At 41.2% G+C, this 12,658-nt stretch overlaps 1 protein-coding gene across 2 annotated transcripts in view; it reads right to left on the bottom strand.

Moving 5' to 3' along the window:
* Positions 1-11,174, bottom strand: part of STX18 (syntaxin 18) — a 122,650-nt gene extending 111,476 nt beyond the window's left edge. Inside the window, exon 1 of one of the 2 annotated variants that reach the window (XM_060299153.2) lies at positions 11,156-11,174. Coding sequence is in view for 1 of the 2 variants with exons in the window: in XM_030864193.3 (XP_030720053.1) it covers positions 10,536-10,703 (168 nt within the window). In the remaining variant the exon portion in view is untranslated. Of the gene's footprint in view, positions 1-10,535; positions 10,822-11,155 lie in introns of those variants that run through there. The other variant, XM_030864193.3, reaches the window with a different exon arrangement.
* Between the last annotated feature and the right edge of the window lie 1,484 nt (positions 11,175-12,658).

Here is a 12,658-nt window from a genome sequence, read left to right as displayed (position 1 = left end):
ATCCCAGGAATACGGCACAAGCTCATCAATGTTACATCATCTTGGGCAGGACACCTTGGTTTCTTTATGAGTAAAGGAACCTAACTTGCAAGGATAGTCAACCAAATTACAAAGCTTTTAGCAGAGTGCCAGGTAGAGTAGGTGCTCTACGAGTGGTAGCTATTATTACCATTTATTATTTTTTAGAATGACAACCAGAAAGCTAAGACATCAATGAAACACTTGTGGATGATTTTCCTGTACAGGTTAAGAAAGTCTGAATTGAAACTCCAGCTGAGTTACAGGAATATTACTCCCTTTACAAAAGATTTACCACAGACTTCCTTTAAAGAGGGGCCCCCTCCATTGTACATTTAATATATAATTAGATACTGCTTATTCATGACATTTTTCCAATCAAAAGATATTCTTTTCCATTCCTCCCACAGCAAATAAAAACTCATCTGCCTAGAGTTTTACTTACTCTGTTTTGCTTCTCATTTCAAGAGTAATATGTGTTCATTAGAGAAATTCAGGAAGATAGAAGCAGAAAAATAAATCACCCATAGTCTCATCAGCCAGATATAGCCATTGTTAGCATTTTACATACACTAAAATGTAGGCCAGAACCCACTGGCCTAGTCAGCCAGTTTCCTTCTAATCACTATGTCCATGCCTACAGTTTTTTGATTTTGTATATATAGTTTTAATTGTAACTGGTTTTGGTAGTATTTTTTAATATGAGCAATTCTTCTCATGTCATGACAAACTCTTCACTATGCCATATTTACCTAATAATTTCTTGTACTTGGGAATAATGCTATAGTGTCTCTATGTAAAGTACTTGTGATAGCTGCTATCATCAAAATCAACACCATTATTAAGATTACTGCTGCTAATTTTTAAACTCAGAAAGACCTCCCACTTCTAGAAGATAGGTCAATATTTCATATACATTTTCATTTTCTTCAGTTTTGCTTTTACAATTAAATCTTTAGTCCATGTAAAAATTTACTTTAATGTATGTACAGTAAAAGACAAGGACCTAAAAAAAAAAAAAAAGCCTTTCTTTCCAAAGTGCTAACCAATTATCCCCAAATCACTGAATAAACCTTCTTTTTCTGACTGATTTACAATACCTCCCTAAACAAGAGTTACACACACATACACACCTGGCCTAACAGGCTTCACTGATTGATCCATATACACATATATTATTTTTTGGGTTCAAAATGTTTTAATATTTGGTAAGGCTAGTACACCCACCCCAACACACACCCTTCCACTTTTCTTCAAAAATTAATTAGCTATTTTCACTCATCTTCTTTTCTAGATAAATTTCAGAACTACTTTCTGCTGGAATTTGGAATAAAGCTGCACTAAATCTACAAATTAATTTAGGAATAACTGATGTCTTTCTAACACTTCTTCCCTTCCACATACACAATATGTGTTTCTATTTATTCAAGTTTTCTATATCTCTCTACGAAACTGGGAAGTTTTCTTCAAATGGGGCATTTACATTTCTTATTAAGGTTATTTCTAGAAATGCTTTTTGTTACTACTGTAAATGATTTCTTTAGATTTTAAGTGGTCATTAATTAGATTTGGATGGCCACTGATTTTTGTACACTTGTTTTGTACAAAAGCTCAGGAGGCCTTCTATAATCTGCAGACCATAAAGTACCTCCCCAAGTTTGTTTCACGCCACTGACAAAGAAGAACCCACTGGCCTAGTCAGCCAGTTTCCTTACCGTCACTGAAATACATTCTGCTCAGGCTCGCCACCTACCCAATTTTACTTGCTCTTCAAGGCTCTGCTCCCACGTAAAAGTTTTCCTGACTAGCCTGCTCCCAGTTATCACCTACCCCTTTCTATTCTCCTCCAGCACTGAAATAAGTTCTCATACATTTAACACTTTCCCCAAAGTTAGGAATAATTTTCTTTTTATCAAATTAGGGCATCCAATTTTTTATATTTGAGAAAAGATTCAACAGAAAACAAGTAACGTGAATTTATATACATTTTGCCTTTTATCTTAAGAGATTATAAATCTGAAACAAATTTGGTAAAAAATGTACTGTTTGTTTAAAATAGTGATAAACTGAAAGCAGCCTAAATATCTTTCAATAGAGGTTCAGGTGAATAAGTTATGTAATATTTTTTTTTTTTTAGGTAAGAGATTTTTATTCTGTAATATTATTTTTAATGGTTATGCAGCCAAATAAATTGATGACAAGAACAATACGTATTGACATAGAAAAATGTTCACAATATGTTATTAAGTGAAAAAACCAAGACAAGACAAAAAAAAAAAGAGGGGCTAGAAAACAGCACTGTAGAAAAATTGTTTTTGTTTAATAGGAAAAATGTCTGAAAAAATATATACGAAAATTAAAACAGTGGCTATTTCTGGCAAGTAGTACTATATGTGAACTTCACTTTCTTTTTTATTCTGTTTAATGAGCACTTACTGTTTTTATAATCAGATTTTATAACTAGCCAACTTCAAAAACATGCCCCACTGATAACAGCCCATTATAAGAGTACATAATCACTATTAAATCAAATATACTTGTGGAAACATACCAAACAACAACTTTGAAAAACAAAATCATTTTTTTTTATCTAGGTGAAAAATTCTGAGTACATAGGAACTCGGGGGAAGTATCATAAGGCGCTGGGGCAGTTACTACTGCAAAAAGCATTTTAAAATATAGTCTGAGACTTTCAGAAAAAGGAGTACTGAATCATGGAAACACCCTGTTGAAAAGGTCCTTAAACGATTATCTAGTCAAAGCTCCTCATTAAACAAGAAAAATGAAAAAAACAAAAAGCAAACGAAAAACAAAAATAGAGGTTAGGTGAGTTCTCCAAGATCATACAGTTAATTACTGGCATAGTCCAAAAGTATTTATAATTCAAAACTTATGCTTTTTAATTCCTTTCTCAATTTCTCCCAGTCAAGATATGCTGCAGTCTGTCATTTCTACTTAGACTATAAAAGACAAATGTTGATTTTACTATGGTTTTCTTATCATCTGTCCAAAAAGTGAACAGGAATGTATACAATATTGTGAAATGAAAAGACTCACTTCTCTTGGTTAAATATAGCTTCTGAGCTCCATAAGAAAGTTTTGACAATTAGGCATTATGTTAGACTGTAACAAGTAGAAGGCAAATTCTAGTATTTACAGACTTTGAGAACCTGAAAGTCAGGAAGAAAAAAGTACTACCGAGCTTAAAATTACAACTGTGCTGCAAACTTTTCATATGTGAGCTATATGATATATGAGTTCATTCAACCCACCATACTTTTCACTTCTCTGGTTTATTCACTTTCTCTTAGAGGGTTCGGAAGGGGCCTCTTTTTAAGTCAATTTTAAACTTAATATGTTTTAAGCACAAGTTTTTCGTAACACAAGCCATAATTAACCATTGTAAACGTCACTGATACTTTGCCCACCAGGGGGAGCCCATATAGATTTTTCACACAACAAGAAACCTCAAACATCAAGTTTGTATAAATTCTAGAATCATATTATTCATAATATGATCAATATTGTAAAATCACTTGATAATATTATATTTCTATCCCCCAAATAGAGAAAAATTAATTGAGATCAGGTATGTAAAGCCCTCAACAGAGTTACTGACCTATAGCAGAAGCTCAAAAATAACTGACTTTCCAAAATTTAGATCCTCCTGAGTATTAGTTATGGCACTCAAAGAAAATAATCTGGTATTCTAACTTGTACACAAGTTGGTGTGAGCTCAGTTGATATCTGCCCTGATAGATGGTTCTATCCTTGGTATGTTGACAAACCTGGTTCTCAAGCCTGCAAGATAGTATCAGACCATGGACAGGAAGAGTTCATTAAAAATGTCATCCTGAGAGGACCTGTTTTGGCAGCCCTATCCTTAGTAGGTGATACACTGAACTATTGGCTACCTGCCAACTAGAAACTGAGAAAAGAGGGAACTCTTTGACCCATTCCAGACTTTTCTTGGAATGAAGGAGAAAGTCAATTGACTATCCCTGAGAACCATGCTTCTACAGTATGTGATACAATCATTACCACCCAGATGACTTTCTTTCAAGAATAAAGAATGCACAACTGAGAATAAAAGTCTATATAAGAACCTGGTATCTAAATGGCCCTACTCAGTATCCCCATCTGCAGTCTGGTGCGGTTGACTTGCCTTGTAGCTCTCACCATAATAAGGCCCAGCCCAGTGTTCGCTGGCTTTGTGAGGTGGTTGGCTGGGTATATGAACTATGTGTCTATTTTAAAGACTCAACCATCTCCAAGATCTAAATACGACAAACCTAGAGGAACCCACTGGGTTCCAGCTATGCTCTCCAATCCAGATTCACCAAGAAGCACTGCCACTGGGGAGTTACCCACCACTTGTTGTCTTAATAAAACTCTAATGTCTGTTGGGCCCCGTGAATCTATTCTCCACTGTTTAGAACTGAGAAAGGGAAGGCATGATTAATTGGCATCCTACTCAAACTTTGAAAAAAATGTTGTTGTGATATCTACCACCATGAAACTTGCCAACTAGAAAGCTGGGAATTATTCTACCTCTCCCTCTTTCTACCCCCACCAATGGCTACATTTTTTTAAAATCCACCTCCTAAATATCTACTTCATCCATTCACTCCTCTGTCACTAGCTCATCAGCTCTCACCTGGATTACTGCAATAACCTTCCAATTAGCTCCTCTATGTCAGTCGTGTTACACTCCAAACCCATCTGCAATATTGCTGCTTATTTTAAAAGACAAATATGAACTTTTCAGGCCTCTGCTCACATAGCTTAGAGCATAAAGTCCAAACTCCTCAGCACTGCTGACAATGCTCTCACCCAAGGTCTGGTCAACTTTTCCTCTAAAGAGCCAAACAGGAAATACTTCAGACTCTGCCAGCCTTTGCCAGCTACAACTCTACCACTATAGCACAAAAGCATCCATAGCCTACATGGAAACAAATGACCGTGGTCTCATTCCACTGAAACCTCATTTACAAAAATCAGCAGCAGCTGGATTTGGCCTATGGGCCAAAGTTGGCTGACCCCTGCTCTAACCTAATCCAGCACAGCCGCATCTCCTGCCTCTCTGCCCCTCACCCAGGCCTCCTCCAGAAAAGGGCTCCAATCACTCCAGCCTTGCCTCTGCTCCCCCCATCACCCTGCTGTTGTACACCGGTGCCTTTGCTAACACTCCTCCCTCTGCCAGGAATGCGATTTAACTCCCTTCCTTTGTCTGGTAGAATGGTTCTCATCCTTCAAGGTCCAGTTTGATTTTCTACCAATTCTCCCTCAAGGAGCTTTAGTTATCCTTTATTTCTATTTTCAAAGAGCCGAGACGTATGTCTCATAGTTTTTTGTGTCCTCACAATGACTGACACCTATCAAGAGTCCAATGCTTACAGGAGATGGAATAAATCAATTAGTATTGAATAAATATAATTTCAAAAGCTATAGTCTTCATAAATCCTGGAAAATTTCAGAGTGCAGTTCATACAAAGGGCTCACTCTTTATACCATGGAAAGTCACTAGCACTGAGTTCTGCTTACAGTACACACTCAGTTATTATGATCCATAAAAATACAGCACCATGAAGTTAAGAGAAGACTTGGAGAACATTAATGGAGCGAGAAACTGTGTCTCTCTCAGCCCTATGGCTGGTTCCAAAGGGGCTCCTCAAGGAGAAGGGGGAATGGCGGTAGAGGGGCAAGCGGGCTAATGAACCTCTCTCTTCCCAGCCCCCTCATCCCAGCCTTAGCAAAAGCTGCTCCTTATTTCATTTGCAAAAAGAACTCTCCATTAACTTTTTTTAAATCTACATGATTCAACAGACCCACGTTCTGTTTGAATCCTACATCCTAAACCTACACTGTTTCCTGATCTATTCCTGTCTTGTGTGGGCCTGTCTCCAGCTTCTCACTGACCCTTGGCACCTGTTGCCTGATACTGCTTCTTTGAACAATGCTCCCTCAACTGAAACCCAGTTTAAGTAGAATTATACTCAATCCTTGGATAAAGTCTATTTCCAGCTACTATGGATAATAATCCAGGTGGTCCCAGCTTAACCTTTGGCTCCAAACACTGGCACACAAGTTCAACACTACAACTGAGAAGAAAATCGAGGAGGACCTGGGGGATCAATGCTGAGCATTACGGTTGTCACTTCTACCTGAGTCGTTGTATTATTTATGGGTCTGCTTCTCCACTTGACTATAAACTCTTTGATGTAGGAACTAAATCTTACTAATAAAATAAAAGCTACTATTTATTCAAGGTTTATTCCAGATACTGGAATAAACTGTATAATATTAAGGAATCATGTTAGGATCACACATTTCTAGAACTGGAAGGAGGCTTGGACAGAGATCAACCAGCTCCAAAATTAAAAGCAAAGTGACACAGTAGATAACACTCATTCTTTAATTCAAGAAACATTTACTGAGAACCTATCCTGCACTATTATAGAACCTAAAGAGTCTTTGTTTTCATGAAGCATATAGTCTAGTGGATAAACAACAAGTCAATGGATACATGATATGTTAGATAATGACAGGAATAAAGCGGAGTAAAGAACAGAAAAAGGATGCTACTTTATACAGGGCAGTGGAGGAAGGGCTCACTGAAACAACGAATGAGCAGAGGCCTAAAGATCAAACCACATGGAATCTGAGAGAAAAGTGTTCCAGGTCGAGGTAACAACAAGCGCAAAGGTCCTGAGGTAGGAATGTGCCTGGTACATGTGAGGAAAGCAAGGAGGCTAGGGCAGCTGGAGTAGAGTAAGAGGAAGGTGAGAGGAGGGGAGCTCGAGGAAGGTAGCAGGGACTTTGGGGTTGGGTTGCTGTAAGAAGTCTGAATTTAAGCCAGGAACTAAAGATAATTAACTCATAAAAAAGATAAAAGTAAATGACACTTAGCTTTCACAAAAGCAATGTATAATAAACAAAGAAAAATTCATCTGCATGCCTAATCTGAAAATAGAATTCCCAACAACACAGAGTCGCTGTTTATCTTATAAATGAGACATCTTTGTTTTACAAGAACTTGCTACAGTTATGGTCTAAGCTGTCGGCTTTACCAATGTGGACACTGAGGTGCAGAAAGATTAGGTGGTCTGTCCACTTCATGGCTCAACTTGGTCTAGAACACAGGTTCCCTGATGTTCTGTTCACTGGCTCCTGTTGCCCCTGCATACTCAGTTTGGCTACTCAGAGGGGTCTTGGTTTACTGTGAACTGCTTCTCCTGGACTCTGTAACCTTTATAAATTAGTAAGAAAATGAAAGAGCTGCCCCTATGAGGCACCTCCAGACACATTCCCACACCAAAGCCTGACATACAAGCTCCCACAATTCTAGTCTTTTATTCCCCACAGAGTTGAAGACCACCAGGCAGGTAAAGTGAAGACAGGTCAGGCACTGTGCTAGGGAATAGAAGGAACATTTTTGTCAGTTTTGCCTGCCCAGCATCCCTTACTCCCTAGTGTCAGACACAGCACTCCCTTTTCCAAGGTTCTGGTGGGGCAGCAATCACAGCACCCAACCCACCTATTGGAGTGGGCATCTGACCTGGCCATGTGAAGAACCTTATCCGTCTGAGGCCATAACAAGGGCTCAGGACCCAAGCAGAACCAACTAGAGTCCTTTCCTGGGGTTTTATGGATAAGATCTGGAGAAAGAAGCTCCTTCCTGTGTTTCCCAGTTTTACCAGCCAACACATTCCTATTTTGCTCAGGTTAGTTTAAACTAGGTTACCCTTACTAGCAATCAAAAGAATTCACACTCATGCAAGTACCTGCACACCTTTCCTCATTTCATCTGCATAACCACCTTATAAGGTTGCTATTATTCACTCTATTTTAGGAGTGAGGAAACTGCGGTTAAGTAACTTGCCCAAGTTCATGCAGTAAGCAAAAGGCGTTCAAATTCTTTGGTCTTTATGCTTTGGTCTTTATGCAAGGTCTTTATGCTCCAAATCTTATTCAGTATGCAATTATGAATATAGTATTAACTCAGGAAGAAGAAACTCAGCTGAAGAATTTTTGGTTTAAAATTATAGTGGAAGTATATGTATGGGGCAGGGTGGGAAATAAGCAACATTAAACTGGAGTCAAAGGACCTGCCTTCTTCCTCTGGCTCTGTCCTGTGACCTCATCTATTATGACTCTGGGCAAGACATTTCACTTACGTGAGTGTTAGTTTTCCCACCTATAAAATGAAAAGACTGAACAACATGAACTTAAGATCCTTTTAAGTACTAAAAGAAAAAAGTCCATGGTTCTGCTTCAGGCATACAGACTCTATTTTTACTATATGTTATGTAGGATATCAGCAAATTTCAACTTGAATGTCAGGTCCAACAATAGGTAATGGTTGCCTGGGGCACAAAGTTCCAAAGGATTCTGAGCAACACAGATGTACTGGGACATTAACACTGGCTTCCATGGTCCCAGGGAAGGAGAAAGAGGAATAACTGCATGTTTGCCACACATATGCCATCGCTGATAGCTTCACCTTGACAGAGGAGTGTCACTGCCTCCACTATCGATGCTATTAGTACCTACACAGAATTTTCAGATTCCCTCATGAACTTCCTTGGTTCCCCTTTGCAAGTGAAGAATGAAAGTACAAGAAAGCAAAGTGGTGTAGGGAATAAAGTTTTGTGCCACTGATGAAAATACATCTAAATGGCCTACACAGAGTTAGCGTAGGAGTGAAGGGGAACAATAATAATCATTATGGCTCTTTACGATATATACAAAGTCTCATAAGATCCTAATAATCAGCTTACCAGTCAAGGAGGGTATTATCATGCCCATTTTATAGAAAAGGGAAATGAGACTTGGGTAACAGGACTTACCCAAGTCACCCACATCTAAGTAGCAGAACCCAGATTGGAATCTAAGTCTTCTAAATCCAAGACCCAGTTTCTACTCCCAAGGTCCCCATTCATCCCACAGCCCAAATGAGTTAACTAATCAAGCTCCCAATGCAAAGTGGCATAGTTATCACCGTTAGGAGTTGTTCAGCTACGAAAAGTTCCTCCCCGCCCCCAAATCTGAAATGCCATTACTAATTTGTTTGTAATTTAACGGGTAGACACGCATTGAGTATAAATAAACTGAGCATAAAGTTACCCATCTCCACACCTTTGTGCATACTCTTCTCTTAGCCTGAGATGCCCTTCTCCACTCTATGTGCACTGGAACCAACTACTCTTCTTTCAAGATTTGTTTCAGGCATCATCGCCTCTGTAAAGCCGTTCTTGGCCCTGACGCATAATTGAACACTCTCCTTTGTGTTCTACACAACGTCTTCAAGGTGTTGTGGCACTTCTTTTGGTAATATGTCTGTCTCCCCCACCATTCCTTATAAATTGCGTTATTCTAACACAATGCTCAGAAGGTAGGCGCTTAGTGTATGCTTATTGATGGACTGAATATATTCATCTGGACCAATTTCCCTTCCCAGGCTTGAATATCCTCTGCAAACTGCCACTCACTAATTCATGCATACATATGTTAAAAAATATCTGAGTGTCTACAAAGTACCAGGCACTGCACTGTGTATCAAACGGAAGTGGGTTTACCATGAAGTTTGAGCGTCAGGGCCCCTCCCCTGCACCCCCCCAAAGCTCTGAACCTTTTTTTTTTTTTGTGACTTTGTATTTTTATTTCTTAAAGAGGACAGACAGAACTGTATAAGCTTCAAGCTCCACAAAAACTAGATCCACCCTTGCTGCCAAGGATCCAAAAGTGAACCTGGCAAACTTTATCTCTCCCCTTACAGAGTTTCCTGTGTAGTGGGGAAGGAGACAACCATTTGTTCATTCATTGATCCAACAAACATTTACTAAGCAATGCTCTGAGTCAGGCTTCGGGGATTCTGAAGTGAAGCCAACACTGTTACTGCCTTGAAGGAGTAGGTCCCAGCTCTCCCGAACGAAAGCCTGCTGTGTTCAGGGAACAGAAAGTAGTTTAGATGGCTGTAATAGAAAGTGTTTGTGAAAGATTATCCTAAACCAGTCTCAAGACAGACCGGTCTCTGGCACGAACCCTAACCTATTTCAGGAGGCAAGGAGAAGGGCCAGGTCGGCCGAATGCGATCTTGGATCTCAGTGCGGGGCAGGGGAGGGGAGGGGGCTGAGACAAGTAAACAGAAGAGATAAATACACTGTGACTGTAGTCAGTGCTGCGACAGGAAAGCAAAGGACGGTGGGGGAAGCTTCGCCTGCGTTTAGGTCTGCAGTGACGGCAAGCTCATTACCTCACAAAGCAGCCCATGTACGTTGCAGACATAGTTCCGATCTCCCCAACATGCGTCCCCATTCCTCGACCTAAGGCTGTTCCTTTCCAAAGACAGCCGTCGACTCTCTGGGACCAACTCTCCTGACCGCCCTTGACACCACCTTCTCCAGGCGCTTCCCTCACCCACTGCTTACGGGACAGAGTCCGGTTTGGGGTCTGGGGTCCCTGCCGCGGATCCGCCCCCCCTCTCCAGCCCGCCGTTTCCATAGCAACCAGCTCACCACTTCGCGCGCCCGGCTGGAGAAGTCGCCCTTAGGCCGGGGGCTCCGGCGGAACAGCTCGTCGCGGCTGCCCTCGACCCCGCCGCCCACTGCCACTCCCAGCGCTTTGTTGCGCGTCTTCACGGTCTTGACGCTGGCCCGGAACAGCAGTGTGATGTCCACCGCCATGGCGACCCACACCCACGGCCCCCACCAGGGCCGCCCACGTCAGCAGCCGGCGACCGCGGCGCGAGCTGGGCAGCTGGAGGACCGTTCCGTTTCCGCACGCCTCCGCTCACCAACGGCGACACGAGAAGAAAGGTTCCGGCCCGCCCGGGGCTACGGCGGCGAGAGGAGAAAGGTTCCGGTCTCCGCCGGCGCGCGTGCCCATCCCCTCGGCGACCCGGACCCAGCGACGCTCACACCCGCGCCCGTTTCTCCTCCCGGCAAAATTTGGCTGACTTAGCCGTGCGGGGAGGTCCCGGAGTCCCGAGCCCTCGCGAGCTCGCTTAGGGCGTGTAGGCCCCGGGACCGAGGGGATCAGGAAGCCGGAAGGCTGGCTCCATTCTCTTGGCTCCCTGTTGCGCGGGTTGCGAGGGGACAGGAAGCGACCCAACCTGACCCAGACCTCATGAACCCACCTTGTGCGGGACCGAAGCACGTGGGCGGTGACCACCTGGGTGCAGTAAGTGCTAGGGCAGAGCAGGTGTGCACGGCAGAGAGCTAGAGGCCAGAGGCCTTTCTTTTCCAACCGTCACCCACCTGATCTGTAAAATGAAGCCAGCACCTTCCTCAGCGAGATAACACGTGCGAAGTGTTTTGGCGTTGCTTGGCTCCTAGAGACCAATGAAAGTTAGTTACCGTTGTTAATAATAACATTATTGTTAACATTCTTGTTATTAATTATGGTGGGGAAAGCTCTATAGAGAAGGCATCACACTGTAGAGAAGGCAGATTTGAAGAATGACTAGGAATTTATCAGATCGAGACAAGGACGGAAGAGTTTCACTGGTTTCTGTTCTTCCTCATGTATGGTTTTTAAATATACCATCTTAAGTCATAGTTATTTAAGTCGACTGAAAGTTAGCCAGTGAATTCTTTCTACATTTTGGTTCGAGGTTCAGATCTAATTCAAGATCTTTGATTTCATCATTTGTTTTCTTTTTTTCTAAAGAGGATGCACAATTAGAATATGTATTAAAATGTGGTTGTCAAAGAGTGGTAGGCAAAATAAAAAATGATTTTCATAGCAAGATGTTATTTATCTTTTCACACTTATTCTCTCATAAGTTGTGCACAATTGGGTTTCCCAGAGGCTGGGTGACTTGTGATATTGCAAAACACTGAATGCAAAACAGCTGTCTTCTATTAGGTCAAACTTTAAAAAGATTTGCACGAATGTAAAACAGTGCCATTCTCACTAAGTTGTTTTGGAAATGCTTTTTTTTTTTTCACAAAAATATACCACTTATGTTAATATGTAATGGGTTTATCTTTACTTTTAACTGAATGAATATTTCAAATTTTTGTTTAAATTTCTAATACAGTAAATATCCATAGCTAAAACCCATATAAACGAAAGTTATTTTAGGGCCCTCAGTAATTTTTAAGAGTGTAAAGGAGTTCTGACACCAAAAGTTTGACGCCCGCTGTGTTAAATATGTTTATCAGAAATAGATGTTAAGAAACTACATAGGTACCTGGAAGGAAGAAGGAAAATGGTATTTAAAACCCACACTGTAGCCACTTCAGCCTTTCCTTATGAGGAAAATAAATTTTCATACCGCTTTCTTCCACCAACAGAGTAAGGGAGAGAGAATAAGACAGAAATTACTAAACCTCTGCCAATGATTCTGCCTTGCATAAGTGGCCCTTTGTCTTACCGAGACATTAATGAGTCTTTGGCTTATGCGAAGATAAGTCTGGGGCAGAGTAGAAGGAGAGCTAAATCACCCTGCATAATAAAATGAATGGGACTGAATTAAGGGTAAGAGGGAGGAACCAGAACCCAGGGAAGGGGCCAGGAAAGGAGACAGTAGCTCACTGGGTAGGGTTTTTGAGTGGGAGGGGGCTGAGCTACACCAAAGCTTCAGTGAGTAGTGTGTTTGGTGCGGTTGGGTTTTTTGGGTAAAAAGTTTGGGAGA

This window comes from Globicephala melas, chromosome 5 (genome assembly GCF_963455315.2).
Source record: "Globicephala melas chromosome 5, mGloMel1.2, whole genome shotgun sequence".
NCBI lineage: Eukaryota > Metazoa > Chordata > Mammalia > Artiodactyla > Delphinidae > Globicephala > Globicephala melas.
The sequence above is the reverse complement of the archived record's forward strand: the minus strand, read 5'-3'. Positions and strand labels throughout refer to the sequence as shown.